Raw genomic sequence first — 19,389 nt, forward strand, 5'->3', positions numbered from 1 at the left:
GATACCTCCGCCGATATAGACACTCACATTTCCAGACGCCTCGCAAGTACGTTGCCGGACTTTTAAGAATTGGTATTTTATATTTTATACACATTATAGGTGTTAATAGGCGAGTAGATGTATAATAAAATTTCACATTCCGCGAGTGCGTTTCCATCCTTTAAAGTGGAGAATTATGGGTGTATTACAATAAATTTATTGTATTTACAATTTCTGTATATCTTATACCATTGTTTACAAAATTAACTATAATATAATAAGACGTAATAAAGAAATTATAATAATCTGTGAATGGAATGAATAATGGCGCCCTAATGCGTAGTTATGCGGTCATTGGCTCGAGGACTAACAATGGCCTGACTCTATTTTGACTTTTTTTTTATTTAGTTGTACTGTAAATAACTTAAATTAATTAATTTATTTTAATTTCCGCTGGAAACTTCTCATTTCGGAAGCCAATACACTTTTTGGGTCGCAGAGTCGCGGAGTAAGTGTATAAATAATTTAAATTAGGTCAAATCTAGTTGTATGAAGCAATTAGTAAAATACTTTTGGATAAATATCATATGTGATTTTTAAAATGATAAATTCCTGTCCACACAACGTTGTTAATATTAGCTTACTTATATATAGCCTGTGGTATTTTCGTGTTTAATGTCGATAAAAAACATCTTAAAATTACAATAAGCTCGTTTATATACGCAATGTTTATTGCGTCGCAGTATTGACAGTCAGTGAAAGCTTACCTACTTATACACCGGTTTTTCGCCCTTTGGGTGTCCACTACACTTGCGATCCTCATTCTATAATTGTACTTATTTAATAATAATATTATTTATCAGACAAAGACAGTCAATTAATTAATCTGCGACAGCAATTTCTTCAGAATACAAGAGTCTATTATCTCTGCAGCCCTGCGCTTCTTTTTCTGTTGCAAAACCATATTCTCTATGTTTTTGGTGCTTGAAGCACTAAGGAGGCACCGCTTTCGAATTGTTGCGAAAAAGCAATCGATGCGTGCCTCTGCAGAAGTGAAGCAACCCCACCAACACCCTAGACTTGGTGTAATACAGCACCTGCAGAGCAAATGTCTGTTGCGTGCATCTAGTCGATAATTTTACTTAAAAATACCAAACATTTAAATTATTATAGTTCCATATAGTATACCATAGCTCGTATAGTATACCATAACTCATAGTAACGCTAGTTCAAGAAAAGCTCGAACCAATTTCTTAAAGGCCGGCAACGCATTTGCATGCGGTTAGTAATGTCTAGTAGTATGGGTGGCGCGGTATCTTAACATTGGTTTTCTTAAAAGAGTTGTTAAAAATATATGCGGATTAAAGCCGCAAGGCAATCAGCAGTTTCCATACTAAATTCATATTCGCAATACACGGACCGCTCGAGCAGTTCCTGAGCAAACTGCATATTCCAGTCGGTGTTGACTGCAACACGCGGTCCGGCTATGGCCCGATTAAGAGTTGCTGACTGTACACATTTCGATCCATCCGCTCATTTCCTTGCCTCAATCTTGAATTATCACGACCCGATAGCATACTTACTCGTCGACGTTATACTTTGCACGTAAACATAAGTTTCGTTTGATTACAGAATCTTTATCGGAACGTCCTCGTTCTGCCGTTAGCTTGCATGCAACAGTTCGTATGCGATTTTCTTCATATTCCTCTTATGTATTTTTTTATTATTATTCGAGATATTATTGAATGCTAAGAGCAGGTCTAAGTCACGTTCCTAAATTTGATGCAGGTAGTTATTTTAATATATTTCGTTTCAAAGATACTTTGTGTCTCAAAGAATTACATTCACTTAGTGAGAAAATTTAAATGTAACGTAGGTGAGTTGTGTACATTGGGTTATCAAAATTATTAGAAAATCTTCTTCCTATCCGGTACACTCGACAGAGCGGTCGTGATCGCTATGAAGTAGTGGTAATAGAAGAAGCAGATGTGATGCGCTTCACGACGTTTTGCCATCGTTTCCTATTAGAGGTCATCCTGCTGCACTGATTGAGTGTCTCCTACGGCAGACTTGATTTGGTCAGTCCGTAGGTCACCTTCCGCGCGGTCTAGTGCCTTCCACCTTCCCCTGGACGACAAGGCGTTCTATGGACTATGGATTAGAAAATAAGCTATATAAAATAAAAGCTATATAATATTTCAGGGGATTTTCTTATTAGTAGTTACATTTTTAACTACATTTAGGTCCCTGTAATTGCGAACACAGATTGCATTACATGCCTTTGGAAATGTGATGTCTGGATATAGCCGACCCGATACTTATAGGCGCAGGAAAAAAATATCGATTCCCATATTTCCTTGTACATTTAATAAATTTAAAAATCGTACGATAGTCTAGTGTTTAAATTGAGATACGTTTACCAAACAGAATTGAGTAATTAAATCCTAAACTTGATAAAAACAAGACGATAACAAAGAACCAATTACAATGTTAAAACGTTCTCAGGTAATTACATCCTTATAAAAACTAAATACATATGACATAACAAGTCTACGACCTTAGGAAGTGAAAGCATTTCATAATTATATCTTTTTCCTCTTGTTCAAGAAGTTTCGTTTTTTGTCAAATAAATCCAAGTGCATATCTTTTTTTTTAAATAATAAAACAGAAATATGGACAAAATTGATCTAACGCTAGTTCCCAAGCTAGGGAGCCCCTGTGTTGTGGGTAACTAGATTACAATTATTCCGTGGTTGGTGCATGTCTAAAGCAAATTTTTAAAGCAAAAGTAGTCTTAGTACATCTAATCAAACAAAAGTCGTGTAAGACATTAAGTATGCGTGAATGTGTGGGTATGTGAATGGGACTGTGTGCGTTACCTTCTTAGTTCTAATTTTAGATTCGATATGTAAGGATTATAAAATATCATCATTATAATATATTGAAATACTATTCAATTTTTTCTGAAATTTTTATTACCTCTTAACCGTTTGAAATGTTACAGCCGATTTCTACCGTGGGAATAGTTGTTCATTCAACTTTGCATTATTTAAAACGGTTCGTTTTGCCATTTATTTCGCGTTAACAATTTTGTTATAATCGAATTTTGTTTAATAATTTTAAATACATAGATATTTTTTTTATAGAACAGGGGACAAATGGGCAGGAGTCTCACCTGATGTTAAGTGATACCGCCCATGGGCACTCTCAATGCTAGAGGGCTCGCGATTGCGTTGCCGGCCTTTTAAGATTTGGTACGCTCTTTTGCTTTAGGGTCCCTAAGTCGAATTGGTTGGGAAATACTTCAGTAGGCAGCTGGTTCCACAAAGTGGTGGTGCGCGGCAAAAACTGCCTTGAAAAACGCTCAGTTGTGGAACGGCGGACGTCGAGGTGATACGGGTGGAATTTCGTATTCTGCCTCGAAGTCCGATGATGAATCTAGTAATAAAAGATATAGGAAAAGAAAACAAGTAGGACAGCTCAGATTACGGAACAGCTAGACACAACCGTCTTAAAGACTCATCAGTCATCGGGCAGCCTGACCGTTACTTTACATAAGTTATTACATGTGATGTAACTGTTATGTAATGTACCGAGCGTTGACCGTTTCCGGTAGGAAGGCCGCAGGAGATAAATTTGACGGATATTAAATGAAGTTGAGCAGTGTTGGCCCAGTGGCTTCAGCGTACGACTCTCGTCCCTGAGGTCGTAGGTTCGATCCCCGGCAGTCCATGCAATGGCGCATCAGGCACAGGAGGTAGATCACCTACGTGCCTATTAGTTGATCATGAAACAGATTCAGAAATCTGAGGCCCAGAACTAAAGAGGTTGTAGCGCCACTGTTTTTTTTTAAATTAAATGAAGTAATATAAAAGGAGCAGTGTTGGACTAGTTGGCTGTGCACCAATGATCTTTCTGTTTTTGTGCGCATTTAGCACTCGCTCGTTCGGTGAAGGAAAACATCGTCAGGAAACCGCCATGTCTCAAATCCAATGCCTGACATGTGTCAGACAAAAGGCTGATCAGCTACTGGTCTATGATCAAAGAAACAGATGCTATCTGACGCCAAATCCATATAGAATTGTAGCCTTACTGGATTGGCCTGTATAAAATAAATAAATGAAGCCGGTTAATAAGGCTAACTAGGAGATACCTTATCTTACTTACTCTCTTGAAGAACTTGACAATCATTTAGGACTCAATTCTGTAAAAATTATAACGTGTTTGTTGAGATTGGTTCCCTTGTAGCATGTACATAGTTTCATAACATACTATACCCATACTAACTAAAATTTACCAAAGGTATTGCGCGTAATCACAAAATATAAATTTTGATTTGCTTTGAAGCGTTCTCCATTTTAAAGACCGGAAATTGTATAAATTCTTTTTTGATTGAATAATAATACTTGCCATAATAATAATAATTTATTTATTCAAAATTAAAAAGGGCACATGCAGTCCATTGCAATGACCGATGGGCAATTCAGCCTTCCCGCTATTATTTCATTTTTTATTACCAGCATGGTGTCAAATTTAGGTTATGAATAAAAAATAAAAACTATTGCTTTAAGACAAATTAGTACCTAGTACGAAGCTAGAGTAGTAATAAATTATTTAAATGTTAATGAAATGATTCCTATACTCAGAATTGTGATTCGAAATTCAAACCAGTTAGGCTAATTTGTTTGATTAGTTTTAGAACATTTGACACATTTAATGTCAAACATTTTCTAGAATCGTAGTTTAATATTTGTACCTAAATTAAAAATAAAATAACTAAATTGAGCCCAATTGACGCAGCTGCGAATTGTTTCATAACGATTGGAGAGTTTTTGTTACGCACGATTCGTTTGATAGTTACAAAATAAAATTATCTTTGGTTTAAGTACTACACATTAAAATAAAACTTCTCTCGTGACCACGACTGATACACTCGAAAGTAAATACTATAGCAAATTTTAATTGGTTAAAAAGTTTAATTTAAAAGACGCTACTGATTATTTTGTTAATGAAACATTCGCGCCGAATTGTAATTCTTTAGTGTTTTGAAGCCGGTAAAAATCATAAGTTAAGGTTAAAGGATGCTGGTTAAAAATTACAAAATTCATAGTTTAGTCTATGCGAAACCTGGATGATTTACGTGAAGATAGGCCGGCCTATTTTTGATATAGCACGCCTCGCTAGCATCAAATCTACGTATAATTAACTACACATAGTTTTGCAAATCTTATGATCAATCATAATGAATAAATACTTCTGTTTCTATTAAGACAGAAGTAACAATACCTGGCGGGTTTAAAAATGATTATGATAATGCTTTATCGAAATTCAATAAACGGGATAATAGTCCATGAAGAAATAGAGAAATAAATACGACATAACAGTTTAATCAAATTATAATAATTATACCAACAAATACGTATACTATAGTTATCAATAAAGTAAATTACGAGTTGTGGGTGGAAAGGATAGCTTGAAATAGAATCTGTCAAAACTTTTGATAATTGACAGATGTATAGATGTCTGAGTTAATGAGATATTGACGCTCTTTTCTAACATTTACTGCCGTGAGAAATGTAGGTAATTTTTTAAGTTATAAGAAAACAGTGTACGTAGTTTAGCTTTAAAATAAATCTTCGGTTGACGCAACCATTCGTTCACGGTTCATGCTTCGCCGGAAGAGGTGAAATGTAATCTTGGGGTGGAAGGGGTCACGGGTTTCTGACCTCTTCAAGGATAAATTTGACATGCTTTAGCTTTACTTTATTTTTACTTTAAACTAATATTGTTTTTATAATGAAATGAACTGTAATATAAAACAAAAGTCTTGTAATAAGATTTTGCGGACTAATAAAAAAATCGTTGATTTTATTCTAAATGTATTCCAATTTATACTGTCGCACGTCGCATAATCGTGCTACAGAAAACTCTATTGAGAACGTAATTGACTAATAATTTAAGAGACAATGTCATACGAGTACCATAAACAGAAATGTATGCCTGGCTCACCTCGACATTACCAATGAGAGTCACTAGATTGAATCGATATCATTCAGTTACCGACATGACATTCACGTAAGCGGAACGACCCACGTCAATCGCCCTAAATACGTGCCTAAACACTACCAGCTAATTTGTTATTCGACCAGATTTTACTATACTTTGACCTTTAATTAAATATTATAGGAAATGTATACATTTTTATAAATGTTATATCAATCATTACAATAGTGTTAGATGTTACTATTGACGTATTAAAAGATTATAGATTAATTTTTTTTCTTTCTTTTTCAGGTGAAGGTTGCATAGAGAAGCCGCTGGCGACGCTGTGGCGCAACTACCAGCAATCTACAAAGCCGGACGTAGTCATGAAACTCTCCGTCACCAATTCCGGCCTTAAAGGCATCACCAAAGAACACGGCCTCACTGAGTACTGGTCCCACCGCATTACCTATTGCACGAGCCCTCCACATTACCCTAAGCTCTTCTGTTGGGTCTACCGACATGAAGGTAAAAAACTTAAACACGAACTACGATGCCACGCCGTACTTTGCACCAAAGAATCCATTTCAAAGAAAATAACAGAAGAATTACAAATTAAGTTAAAACAGGCACTAGTCGAATTTAAGAAAGATCGGATTTCTAAACAAAACGCTAGACTAAGTCTTGCTAACAGCGTCTACGATAATCCCAGCATGCCTCGCAGAAAAATACTACTCAGTGTTGGCGCACTTAATTATAGGCCGCCCTTGGAAAGATCTAAATCTGCTCCTAAACTCGGTGCTATCGAAGAACTCTGTTCCGAAGAAGATGAAGAGGAAGCTGAAATAAGTAGTAAAAAGGATGTATCTAACTTTTATGATACGCAAACATTAGACAGGCGGCGATCAGATATTAAATCACCAAGAAAAATGTCGTGTCCGGAAAATGTTATCAAAAGGATTCGATCTGAATCTGAAGGATCTAATGACGCTACTGAAGATGTAATAACTTTACTTGTGCATGAAAGCAAACTCAAAACTGAAATGGAAGAAAAGGATGAAAATGATAGCGATAAATTAGATGCGATTGTAGAAATGAGAGAAATGACTACGACAAGCGAAAGAAAAGAGTTATTGTCACAAAGTAACTACCTCGTCACGGATAGCGACGATGGGTCAGTTTCTTCGGGATGTGAGACAGCTAGCACCGTCACCTCATCTGATGCTGAGCCCATCTCTCTCCCGCAATTCCAAGAAGATCATAAGGATGATAGTGACGAGGAGAGAGCTTCGGCTTTTTGCAGGGAAATTTATGAGTCCACGCGTAAAAGTAGCAGAAGCTACTCTAACTCAATACATGGAGTGGACGATGGAAATGAATTAAGTCTAGCCTCTGATGAGGTAAACCACATACCGATTGGTGAAAATAATGGTTTTCGACGACGATCGACGTACCCGCCCCCTAACGGTAATCTCGATGGTAAATTTGAATCCCTACTGGATAATTTAACTGACGTGGAGAGTTTGCACTCGAGCACCGAGACTGATGTTTTTAAAACTGTCGGTGACAACGACAGCGCTTGCAGCGACGAATCGGGTTATTCGGAGCTGCTTGATAAAGATAGCGTAATTGGCAATACTATAATGGTTTAATTTATGTGACGCCGCATAATGCACCGGTAAGCTAGAAAGATAGTGTGAATAGATATTTGTGTAAATAAAAGTAAATTGTTTTACAGAAAATTTTTGTATATACAGTTATAGAACTAAGTCGATACATTGGAGAATCTATATTATTTTATTTTATATCATATTACCGCGATAATAATCTATTTAACGTGTTTGAATGTAGTAACATCTCAAATGAATTATTGTAAGTATTCTTGTCACATCGTCACGGTCACTTGGTACTTACACATTCCATGTATACTTTAACTGTCATTCACCTGTTTGTAGACGAAATTACTATAAAAATAAATAATAAAAATATATATTGTTTCATTTGGGGGATTTACGAATAACGATTGCTAGAGAATGTTATTTTCAATTTATTAATCCAGAAATGTATAATACTTATACATAATACATATTATGTTATGTAACTTATTAATATCATGAGTTGGCATAGCTGCTTTGCTTGAGACGCATAATAACTATGGGGAAATTACAAAGGACTATTTCTAACTAGGTATTTCCTAAGAGTCAATAAACATCCTTGATTATTTTCCTTGAACATTTGACTGTTCAAAAATAATCACTCCCTGACTTACTGGCTTATGAACATGCTGTATAACTTCAATTATCGGCGAAACAATAATAGTTTTGATATGGGGAGCTGGAACGCCTAATAGGCGTGAAAATGAACCTACCGCTTGCCATTGGTAGTACTAGATATAAGACCCTAAACAAGAACAACTTAATAACTATGTTATTGTTTAAAAATAAATCAGTCTAAACGCATCGTTTTAGCTAAAGACCGAATCTGTATCTTTTCGTCACGTAAATACAATAGACAAAAGAGTGCGTTTTGGATTTAGTATTTAAATAAAGAAAACTGGTTAAATTCCAGCAAAGGTGTCTTTGAAATCTTATCAGACTTAATCACAACTCTTAAATTTACAAAACCAAAGTGCGCATAGATAAGATTCAAGATAAAGCATAATATGAGAAAAGGCTCAAATGTAGTTTATACATACTATATTTTGAGATAAATTAATTTTATTTTTAACATCACAGTATGAAGAAATTTATTTTTTATAGACATTAACAGCTTAAGGTCGCAATGAAAATATAGTTTGAATTGGTACCGCCCTCCTTAGTTTTTTTTAAGTTTAAACAGGCCGTGCAAATACCGGAGGTCGTTATGCTGGCTGTAGTCTGAAAATTATACATTTATTATTGAAAGTTTTAGCCTAGACCCGCGGCTCCCGTCGTGCGTTCGATACAGTAAGTAGGGTAGACCGAGGCGAATCGGATCACTTTTTCTTTGAGGCTGAGCAAATCATACTAAAGTGTTATATAATGTTATTTTTATTGATAAAATCACAAGAAGTACTAATTAGCTATTAAATAAACATTTTAAAACCTAAATCATCCATATATTCTATTAATTAGCTATCAAAAACTAAAAAAAGGAAAATATCCGAATCGCCCCCATTTTCGGGGTGAATCGGATCGTACACAACATGTAACATAATTTAAGGTTTCTTAACACTATAACTTTGGAATCAGTAAAAAATTGATAGTTAGATCAATTTTAATTATTGCCACATAAATCACATATATATGGCCCTTTCTCCCCCCCCCCTATATGCACATTTTTCGTGGCACCATTCTTCGCAAGCATTGCACTGAATCCAATCCTCTGATGGTGGATGAACGAATATTTCGGAACAGTAAATGCAGTGCCACTCTCTCTGTTTTGCACATGAACTCTTAATTTTTATCGCAGGCTTTGCTTCATTCTTCATCTTCTTCATAGTATTTTCTTTGCCCACAGCCTTTTTCTTATTTTCATTGGCTTTATTCTCTATCTTAAATTTCTTCTTTGTTTCTTTTTCGAGAAGAGTAGTCTTATTCTGAGGTGATGTTAAATGCAAGACCAGTTTTGAAACTTTACGAAACCTCTTAGAAGCAATTGGTGACTTTAAAGGTGATGGGAGAATTTCTTTAATTACTTCTCCACAGGTTGCTGGACTTCGTCAGATTGTTGCGAGCTTGTGGATGGCACTATATCATCAAGTGGTTTTGTATTTGTGCCTTGGACTTGGACCTCTATTTTTGACTGCACTTGTTCTGCACTTGAGGATTGGTCTTGTGGCTGCACCTGTTGGGAACTCGTGGATTGGACTTGGGGCACTTGACACTCTCTCTGTTTTGCTGATGAACTCTTAATTTTTATCCCAGGCGTTGCTTTATTCTTCATCTTCTTTCTGTCTTCATCTGCACAGGTGGAAGACTGGGCTTTATCAGACTGTCGTGAACTTGCAGATGACAATGTATCAGCTTGTGGTTGTGTATTTGTGGCTTGCATTTGTTGGGAACTTGGGGACTAGACTTGGGACTCTACAATATCCGACTCTATATCACCGATTAACTTGTAGTCAGGTATTGCATTGGCGTTTAGTGGAAATATTCCAGTCTTTTCGAAGCCTTTTGTAGCATTCCCAACAGAAGCAGCCTGATTCCAAGCCCGTTGGAAAAGTGCTCCAAAAGCGACTTTTGTGATTCCTTGATACGGATGTGAATGTTGCCATGCTGTAGCTTGTTGGTGATAATAGGTTTTGAGCGGTTTGAAAAACGATACATCGAGTGGTTGCAAGGCATGTGATGTGTGTGGAGGAAGAAGTACAAGTTCAATTTCAAAAGAGTCACACAAGTCTACCACTGAATAGCTGGTGTGTGATGCATGTCCATCCAAAATTAGAACTACTTTTCCTGAGGTCCGGTAGCGATTGAAATGTTGCAGCCACAACTTAAACGCTTCTTCGGTGACCCAGCCCTTTTCTGTCATGGCAACTTCAGTACCCGGTGGCATACCTAACAGAAAATCGTCACGTTTACGCACACCTTTGAATAGAACAAATGGAGGTATGTACTGTCCTGCTGCATTCATACAGGCTAGAACTGTTACATTTTCACCTCGTTCAACACTGGTCATGCTGACAACATCTCTAGCACCTTTTTGGGCTATAATGTTGGGTGGGCGGTTATTAAGCGGCATCCCCGTTTCATCAACATTGTATACACATTCAGGTCTTCCTCTTAAATTGTTGTTATCTACTACTGTTTTCAAAGTATTAAAGAATTCTGCCACTTTTTCCTCCTTCATACCATTAATCCTTGCTCTTGAGAGACCTTCCGGCTTCCGAATAGATATGTTTTTATTTCTTTGTAAGAAGCGATGAAACCAGTCCTGACCAGCCATTCCAGCACTTCTATCAAATTTGTGTTGTACGTTTTGTCGTTCTGCAAATTCGAACGCGTACTTACGTACCGCTTTGGGTGTAATACCGAAGCCACGACTTGCCAAGTGCAATAGGCGGTCAGCTAACCTCTTTTCTGCATTCTCATCTAAAGCTGGTTGTCCACCTCGACGCTTAATAGTACCCCTGGATAGAGTAACTCTCCTCTGTAAGCTCGTGAACGGTACTGAAAAAGTCTTAGCAGCTTCTCGTATGGTCAACTTTTTGTTCTGGACTTTATTAACAGCCTCGTCCATTTTTTCTTGAGACCATTCTCCGGCATCAGTCTTTCTTTTGTACGTGCGAACCATCTACAATGAAATAAATATGAATCAATAACCTCAAACATTTGGGGGGGGTTTGGGTCTATGCTTCTACGGTTCCCAGTACGACATGCTTGCATGGTAGCATAGGTGCAAACCCATCCTACCACATCCTTCTGATGGGTAGGGAGGCGTGGCTTTTGGGGGTAGCGCAAGTCGCTATGATCCCCTCAAAGCAAGTTTGGTGGACTAACCTTCTCGAGGTTGCCGACCCTGTTCTTGGTCTAATACCATATGTATTAGACGTAACTAAAACCGCCAAGCGAACTATTGCAGGGATGGTGAGGTCATGTCCTTGCGAGTTCATCGTCCAAAAAGGGAGGACGGTGGACAGTAAATGACCTCCCGCGTGTTTGTGCCGTGCGCGGGGACCCGTACGGGGGGATGAAGGAATCCTGGGGGTTGAGTGGAGTAGTGCGCCGGAACAGTTGTGCGCTGCACACAACACACCTCTTTGGTCTGGATTTCTCCTCACACGGGAGGCCGGGGTCTAGCTAACCACGGTCAACCGGCTGTGGCATCCCATAAGCGGGCTGCCGAGCGAGAGTCGGGACGTGGGGGGGGGGCCGTCGGCGCGGCGCGGGACTCGGGGTGAGTTTGCGTCATAGTCTCGTGGCGCGAACAGCTCCGTACTTCCTTGCTGCGTGCGGATGCGTCTGCCTCCCTACGTGCTGGCTCTATACCGGAGGAGTAGCTCTGACGTCGCTTGCTGAGCAAGGGACGTCCCCGACGTGAGGGCTCCGTGGCGGGTGGAGAGCTCCAATGGTGAATCCAAACCATATCACCTCATGGATAAAGAGGCAAAAAAACTTAAACAAACTATCACAAACACCAACAAACCCAGGGTTGCGTCGTTGGACGTGTCGCGGTGCAAGTCACCAGTGGCGCGATACTCTGATGCCCCTGTCACAAACACCGATGCACCCTCACGGGCAGCGTCCGGGACCCCAAAAGAGAGGGCAGCGGCTGGGGTTGCACCAATCCGGGCTGCACTCCGGCCCGTACCCAATCCGATGGAATCCCGTAAACCACCGCACAAGGATGTGACCACTGCTGCGGCCAGGTTGGCTGCGTCGGTCGAGCCAAAGATGGCAACTCCGGACGATGATACAGCACTGTCTGCGTCTGAAGGGGGTGCTTCCGCGGCAAGAGCGATGCGGCAGACCGAGGCTGCGACGGAGGGCACGTCCAGTGCACTAACCACGACCATGGATATGTCGGCCCTGAAGACCGCAATTCAGGAGCCGACTTTCAAAATGGTCGTTAGCAACTCTAAAAGGCGACGGCACAGGAGAGCCATAAGGGCGACGGAACAGCAGAAGCTGGTCACCGGCGCTCCGAGGCCACCTGTGAAACCTGGAACTGCCCCCGCTGTAACCACAGTTGAGAGAGGCGGGAAAAGGACACCGAAGCCTAAAAGATCCACTGCTGCGCCCGTGCCTAGCTGCTCTGGGTGCGGCAAGGGACTAAAGAGTTCAAAATCAAACCAATCCACGAAGGGCCAGAAGCGCGACCGGCCTGAGGAAACAGTAACACCGACTGGGGAAAGTAAAAGGGTCAAACCCAACAAACCCCAGACGGTGGAAGGGACCTCGGCCAGTTACGCGGAAGCGGCAGCATCATACAAAGCTAACGAGCTTTGTGTTGCCGTGATGACTGAGCCTTTTGTGGATATGACACAGGAACAGGCGGATAACATCCGTCTACAAATCGAGGGTAAAATTCAAGTTGAGCTCCTAGCGGATCTTGATGCTACCCTAACTACCGAGCCCAACGACATCAGGTTCCGGGGTAAGGCCCATTTCTCGGATGGTGTCCTCAAAACTTGGTGCGAGGACACTTACACTCTGGGTTGGCTGACCGGAACTTGTGATGTCATCACAAATCCAGTACCTGACACCAGGTTGGTGGTTCGGCCTCAATCGGCGATTCCGAACAGGATTCCGTGTCTGCTACATGTACCAGACTACAGTGGCAACACGGAGACACTGAGGAAACTGATCACGAGGCAAAACCGCCACCTCAACATCAGATCATGGACCCTGACACACGAACGAAGAACTCAGGACCCGACAGGCGTGTCCCTCTTCTTTCGTGTGCCAGAGTTTGAGATCTCTAAAATCAAAGAGCATAATCGGCGTTTATACTACCTGATGGGGAACATCTATATCCGCATCCTGGATAGAGATGAGCCCTCGCAGGTGGCCAACGCCCCACCAACTGCTGCCAGCACATCGGGGGTGGCGTCGTCGGGGCCGGGGCTGCCCACGTCCCTGACGGGGGCGGCTTCGGTCACCGGGGCACACGTCCCTATGGAGGTAGCTACACAACCACCGTCACCGGTGCAACTAACTTCGGATGATGAGTTGTTTCAGGAGACCGGGGGGAGTGAATTCAGCGACAGCTGTCTGCGCTCCTCCCCATCGCCGAACTGACCTCATCCAGGCCAACCTCCAGCACAGTCAGACAGCGTCGGCTTCCCTACGCAGACTGCTGGAGACCAATCCGAAGACCATCGCCGCGATCCAGGAGCCGTGGATCAGGAATGGCAAGATATGTGGCCTGGGCTGCACTGGTGGTAAACTTTTACTGGATACCTCCGTAAGTAACCCTAGAACTTGCATAATCTTGCCTAAACATGTACCAGCATTTCTAATAAACGAACTCTGTTCAAGGAACCTTACAGCTATTAGGTTACCCAGAGACAATCATCCAGACGTCGTCCTGGCGTCCGCCTACTTACCAGGTGACGAGGACGTGCCCACTCCAGAACTCGGCCTTCTGGCTGACTACTGTGAGAGGGAGAAACTGGAGCTAATCATCGCGGCGGACTCCAATGCGCACCACACGTTATGGGGTAACGCTAGCACCAACACTCGAGGTGAGGATATGCTTAATTTTATACTTAGCAACAACCTTATCTTGGCAAACAATGGCTCAAAACCAACTTTTATCAACGCGCGTTCGCAAACTATCATTGATTTAACATTGGTAACTGCTGGTCTGTCAGATCACATACAGGACTGGCACGTATCCAACGAGTTATCATGCTCGGACCATAGGTGGATCCGCTTTGCAATCAAAGGGGAGCTACCTAAACCTCAACCTAGACGTATACCGCGGAGAACCGATTTGGTAAAATTTTATAAACTTATCAGCTCCGAGGTAGACAAACTATCGATACCAACCACCATAAATATACAAGACATAGACAAACATGTAAACAACCTAACGTCCCTACTCCTGACCAGCTATGAACGGTCGTGTCCCCTTACCATACCAAGATGGGGAGGGAGACATAACTGGTGGTGCCCCGAACTGGAGAGACACCGACGGAAGGTCAGGAAGCTGTTCAATAGAGCAATGAACACACGGTTACCCACCGACTGGGACAAGTACACGGTCGCGAGAAGGCGATTCAAAAAACTGTTACGTACTAGGAAGCAGGAGTGTTGGAGACATTTCTGCACCAGTATTGAAACAAACAACCAGGCAACCAGGGTGAAATCATGCCTCTCCAGAGAGCCCAATCACTCGATCGGTTGTCTTAAAAAACCTGACAATTCATTTACAAAAACTGATTCAGAAACATGTGAACTACTACTGGCAACACACTTTCCGGGTTGCATAATTGCCAACGAACAGGTCTGGCAACCATACTCAGAGAGAGCCACCGACAGCTCAGACTGGCAAGTAGCTCACAAAATAATCACTAATGAAAAAGTAACGTGGGCAATCAACTCCTTCCTTCCATTCAAAGCGGCTGGTTTGGACGGCATCTTCCCAGGTCTACTAAGATGGAGTGGGAACTTAATAGTAGACTATCTTGTCTCTGTCTTCCGAGCCTGTATAGCCCACCGATACATACCCTTGAAATGGAGAGAAGTAAAAATCATATTCATCCCAAAACCGGGTAAAGAGGACTATACCCAAGCGAAGTCCTTCAGGCCTATTAGCCTCACTTCATTCTTCTTAAAGACGATGGAGAGGCTAGGAGACCTGGAGATACGCAGCCGGGTATCGCTATCCAAATTCCTACACCCTAATCAACATGCCTATAGCTCGGGCAAATCAACGGACTCATCACTCCACAATGTCGTGTCTCGCATTGGCAACTCCCTGAAGTTAAAGCAGTCAACCCTTGGTGCATTCATTGACATCGAAGGTGCTTTTGACAAAACAAACTTCACGAGTATAACCAGAGCACTAAGGTTATGTGGAGTACCATCAACCCTTATAGAATGGATAAACAACATGCTAAAACAACGAGCTATACAGTTCACGGTAAACTCCACAACACGAGGCATTGTCAGCAGAGGATGTCCGCAGGGTGGTGTTCTATCGCCGCTACTGTGGAACCTTGTGGTTAATGAATTAATCACAGAACTCAACGCTGACAATCTCTACACTGTGGGATATGCTGATGACATAGCTATCTTGATATCTGGGAACTTTGAAAGCACCTTATGTGACCTCATGAGAAGAGCTTTCAAAGTGATTGAGAGATGGTGCAATAAGCACGAGTTATCTGTCAACCCATCAAAAACAGAACTAATACTTTTTACCAACCGAAGAGTTCTTGGACCGTACAAACTTCCGAAACTCTTCAACACTGAACTCATACTCAAGTATGAAATCAAGTACCTAGGTGTGATTTTGGACAGTAAACTGCTCTGGAACAAACATCTAGAACACAAACTAAACAAAGCAACGATCGCCTTTTATCAATGCAAAAAGATGCTAGGCGTGAATTGGGGCTTATCGCCTAAAATAACATTATGGATATACACTGCCATAATTAGGCCAATGCTAGCCTATGGAGCCCTTGTTTGGTGGCCCAGAACAGAACTTCAAACGGCAATTACCAAACTCGGACGCTTCCAAAGGCTTGCTTTGTCCGCTGCTAGCGGTTGCATGAAAACAACACCAACTGCAGCAATGGAGATAGCCCTGCAGATCTTACCCCTGGACCTACACATACAGCAGGAGGCAGCCCTGGCTGCTATCAGGCTTATGGTACTGGATCTATGGGGAAAAAACCACCACAGTACACACACAGCGATTCTCAACAGGGCAATAGAGTATCAACCTCTTATTGCTGCGCCCTGTGATAGAATCACTAACCAATTAATATTTAACAGGAAATATCTTATACAACTGAGAGAAGAGGAACATGATCGGTCGACCGTAAATGAGCTACGTATATATACAGATGGATCCAAAACAGGGTCTGGCTCAGGCGCTGGCATATTCTCTCTTGATCTCAACATCAACATACACCTACCCTTGGGCACACAGAGCACGATCTTTCAATGTGAATGTGTCGCCTTAACCGAAGCAGCCAGAGCCGTGCAGCGGCTAGGGATTAATGACTTTTGCATTAAATTCGTATCCGACAGTGCATCCGTGCTGATGGCGCTCGGAAACAAAAAAACCAACAGCAAACTAATACTGGAGTGTCATGAAGCACTGGAGGTCATAACCCGAACCAATAGGGTTACCTTGCAGTGGATAAAGGGACACAGTGGATCTCTCGGCAACGATGCTGCGGACGAGCTTGCGAGAAGAGGCTCCGGAATGATGCCTGCTGGCCCGTATCCGCTCCTTCCTTTGCCCTTCTCGCTGGTGCGAACCTGGATTCGCCAGAGATCCGCTGAACTCCAGCAACAACGATGGTCGCATGGTGCGGCCTGCAGACAGTCCAAAGTGGCTTTGCCAGCAGTAAACCCGCAACTGACAAAGCGACTACTTAACTTAAATAGAACTAACCTTAAAATAATGATAGGGACAATAACGGGTCATTGCCTCCTAAATAAACATCTTTTTATCCTAGGCGCGACAGACAGCCCCCTGTGCAGAGGCTGTTTCAGCGCAGAAGAAACAGTCACCCACGTAGTCCTGGAATGCGAGGCTGTGGCTAATCAACGTGAAAAAATCCTCGGAACGGTGAGGTCGCTCCGGGAAGCCTGTGAAGTACCCAGGAGACTTCTGTGCTTCTGGAAGGAGCTAGGCTGGCTAAATTAGCCAGGACTCGTACGCACAACGGACCAACCTCGAGTCTAATTGCGGAGAAAGGAGTCCTTCAACCCTAAACCCTAAACCCTAACCTCAAACATGTAATAAATCAATTTAAAAGTATGATCCAATTCGCCCCTGAGGATATGATCCGATTAGCCCCATAATTAAGACTTTTGAAATAAATATTTTAGACGTTTACCTCTAAGATTATACTTAAAAGCGAATTGGTTTTATAATATACATACCTTGCTTAACAATATAAACCAATATAGTTGAGTTTGAACACAAATCCGTCATATGACACAAAGAAATCGTAAGTACGTAACTTAGATGAGCGCCAAATTGCGACACACACAAATAACCGAGTCGCTGAAGAGCGGCGTTGCTACTGATTCACAAGCGCGATCGAATACTGCTTATGTCGGGAGGTGCGGAGTAAAGGGAGGGACGCAAAACGCCAGTTAAGTGCGTTCTATGTGAATGCGATATTTGAATTATCAACCGATTTCTTATTTTGATCCGATTCGCCCTGTGATCCGATTCGCCTCGGTCTACCCTATTTCGATATAAGGTAATTATTATAAAGACAATTTGACCATAATATATGAAATATACTTGATCTTGTAGGATTCCTGTGTGTATTCTTATGTTTGTCTACAAATTTATAAATGATGATGATCCGAGTATTATTCAAATTTGTTTAGTTACTGACAAGTAATTAATATTGTCAGGTATTTGTCGTTTTTTTACAATGTAAACTCATCCGCGGTCATTGATCGGAAACATTCATTAATCCAACTGCAAGAACCTTTATAATTTATGCACCATAAAAACATTAAAGATTTTTGTAAAAATTCAACGCATATACATTAATATTCATTATGAATCTGCAAAGCCTTATATCTTGTATTAAAATCCAATTATTTTTTATAAATATCTGATCTTTTCATATTTTTATAAATATGAAATTCTACCCCAATCACATCGACATCCATCTTTCCTCAAGGCACTTTTAGCGGACCACAATTGTTTAGAACTGAACTATTTGAATTGGTTTTTTTTATTTTTATATTGGACAAATCACACCAATTGACCTAGTCCCATGTTAAGCTGGTGAAGCTTGTGTTATGGGTACTAGGCAACGGATATACAAACATATTATAATAAATACATATTTAAACACCCAAGACCTAAGCACAACATCAAATGCTCATCACATCGAAGTATGTCTCAGCCGGGGATCGAACCCGGGACCCATGGATTCGCAGTCAGGGGTACTAACCACTAGACAAATGAGCCTTCAAAGTGTGAAGTGGGAAATACTTTAATTACCTATTCGACTTAGGGTCCTTTAAGAAAAGAGCGTTTTCTTAAAAGTTTACGCATTTACGACCTGTTCGGCAATGTGTGTCCATAGGTAAACTGAACCTCTTATCTATATATGCTCTGTGAAAGTAAAAGAAACACGTCTATGCACTATGTAATATACAAATAGTAAAATTTCAAGTCTGAATATTATATCCGTTGTTGTTTTACGAGAAAATTATTCAAGTTTGTATAATTATGAATTGACGTCAGTACTTAAATTAATAACTGGTTTTTGTAAACTATTTACGACTTGCAGATCTTTCGTGAAAGACGCAAAAATCGGACTTAAAAAATATAGGAAATTTATTATTATTATATTATTACCTTCAGTAACTTTTTTGTTGAATTGGGTTCAAATTCATAAAGGGTTATAGCGCCTGGACTATCAACTTTTTTTGTTTGAGCGATACATAATTTTGTCTTTTTGTGGATGAGTTAATTAATTAAGCGATCATAGTCGTTAAAGACTGTTTAAATCAGAGATCAGACATTAATAATAATAAATATATATTAGACAATATTTGATTCCATTTTTCTCTGTTTCATTCATATACACCTAACGATGGCTTCTCTGGGATCAGCCCGAGGGCCTAACAGAAGCTAAGTATACCTATTACGAACCGACGAAGGCGGTGAGAACATTAAACCAGTTCAAAAAATATATCCGTTATATCAGTCTAGATAGTAAAACGTACAAATATTTCAAACATTTATATTTGTTAACCATAAGGGGATACCTTAAACCGAAAGAACACA

At 40.8% G+C, this 19,389-nt stretch overlaps 3 protein-coding genes across 4 annotated transcripts in view; 2 read left to right on the forward strand and 1 right to left on the reverse strand.

Annotated features, from left to right (window-relative positions):
• LOC125050925 overlaps nt 1–7,951 on the forward strand; it is a 78,789-nt gene extending 70,838 nt beyond the window's left edge. Inside the window, exon 3 of the mRNA XM_047651011.1 lies at nt 6,274–7,951. Within this exon, the coding sequence (XP_047506967.1) occupies nt 6,274–7,613 (1,340 nt within the window). The 3' untranslated portion in view covers nt 7,614–7,951. The remainder of the gene's footprint in view (nt 1–6,273) is intronic.
• A 965-nt stretch (nt 7,952–8,916) lies between these two features.
• LOC125051153 (MFS-type transporter clz9-like) lies at nt 8,917–17,819 on the reverse strand. Its single transcript, XM_047651328.1, has 2 exons — nt 17,355–17,819; nt 8,917–11,264 (listed from the first exon to the last, which is right to left on the reverse strand). Exon 2 carries the CDS (start codon nt 11,233–11,235, stop codon nt 10,012–10,014), a length of 1,224 nt encoding a protein of 407 aa, XP_047507284.1. The 5' UTR covers nt 11,236–11,264; nt 17,355–17,819; the 3' UTR covers nt 8,917–10,011.
• On the forward strand, nt 11,275–14,114 carry LOC125051152. 2 transcript variants are annotated; one of them, XM_047651326.1, is made up of 2 exons: nt 11,275–13,848; nt 13,923–14,114. In XM_047651326.1, exon 1 carries the CDS (start codon nt 12,036–12,038, stop codon nt 13,680–13,682), a length of 1,647 nt encoding a protein of 548 aa, XP_047507282.1. In that variant the 5' UTR covers nt 11,275–12,035; the 3' UTR covers nt 13,683–13,848; nt 13,923–14,114. The 2 variants fall into 2 exon arrangements, with proteins under 2 accessions (XP_047507282.1, XP_047507283.1); XM_047651327.1 differs by having other exon boundaries at nt 13,934–14,114.
• Nucleotides 17,820–19,389: the final 1,570 nt, after the last annotated feature.

Source organism: Pieris napi, chromosome 7 (assembly GCF_905475465.1).
Source record: "Pieris napi chromosome 7, ilPieNapi1.2, whole genome shotgun sequence".
Taxonomy (NCBI): Eukaryota; Metazoa; Arthropoda; class Insecta; order Lepidoptera; family Pieridae; genus Pieris; species Pieris napi.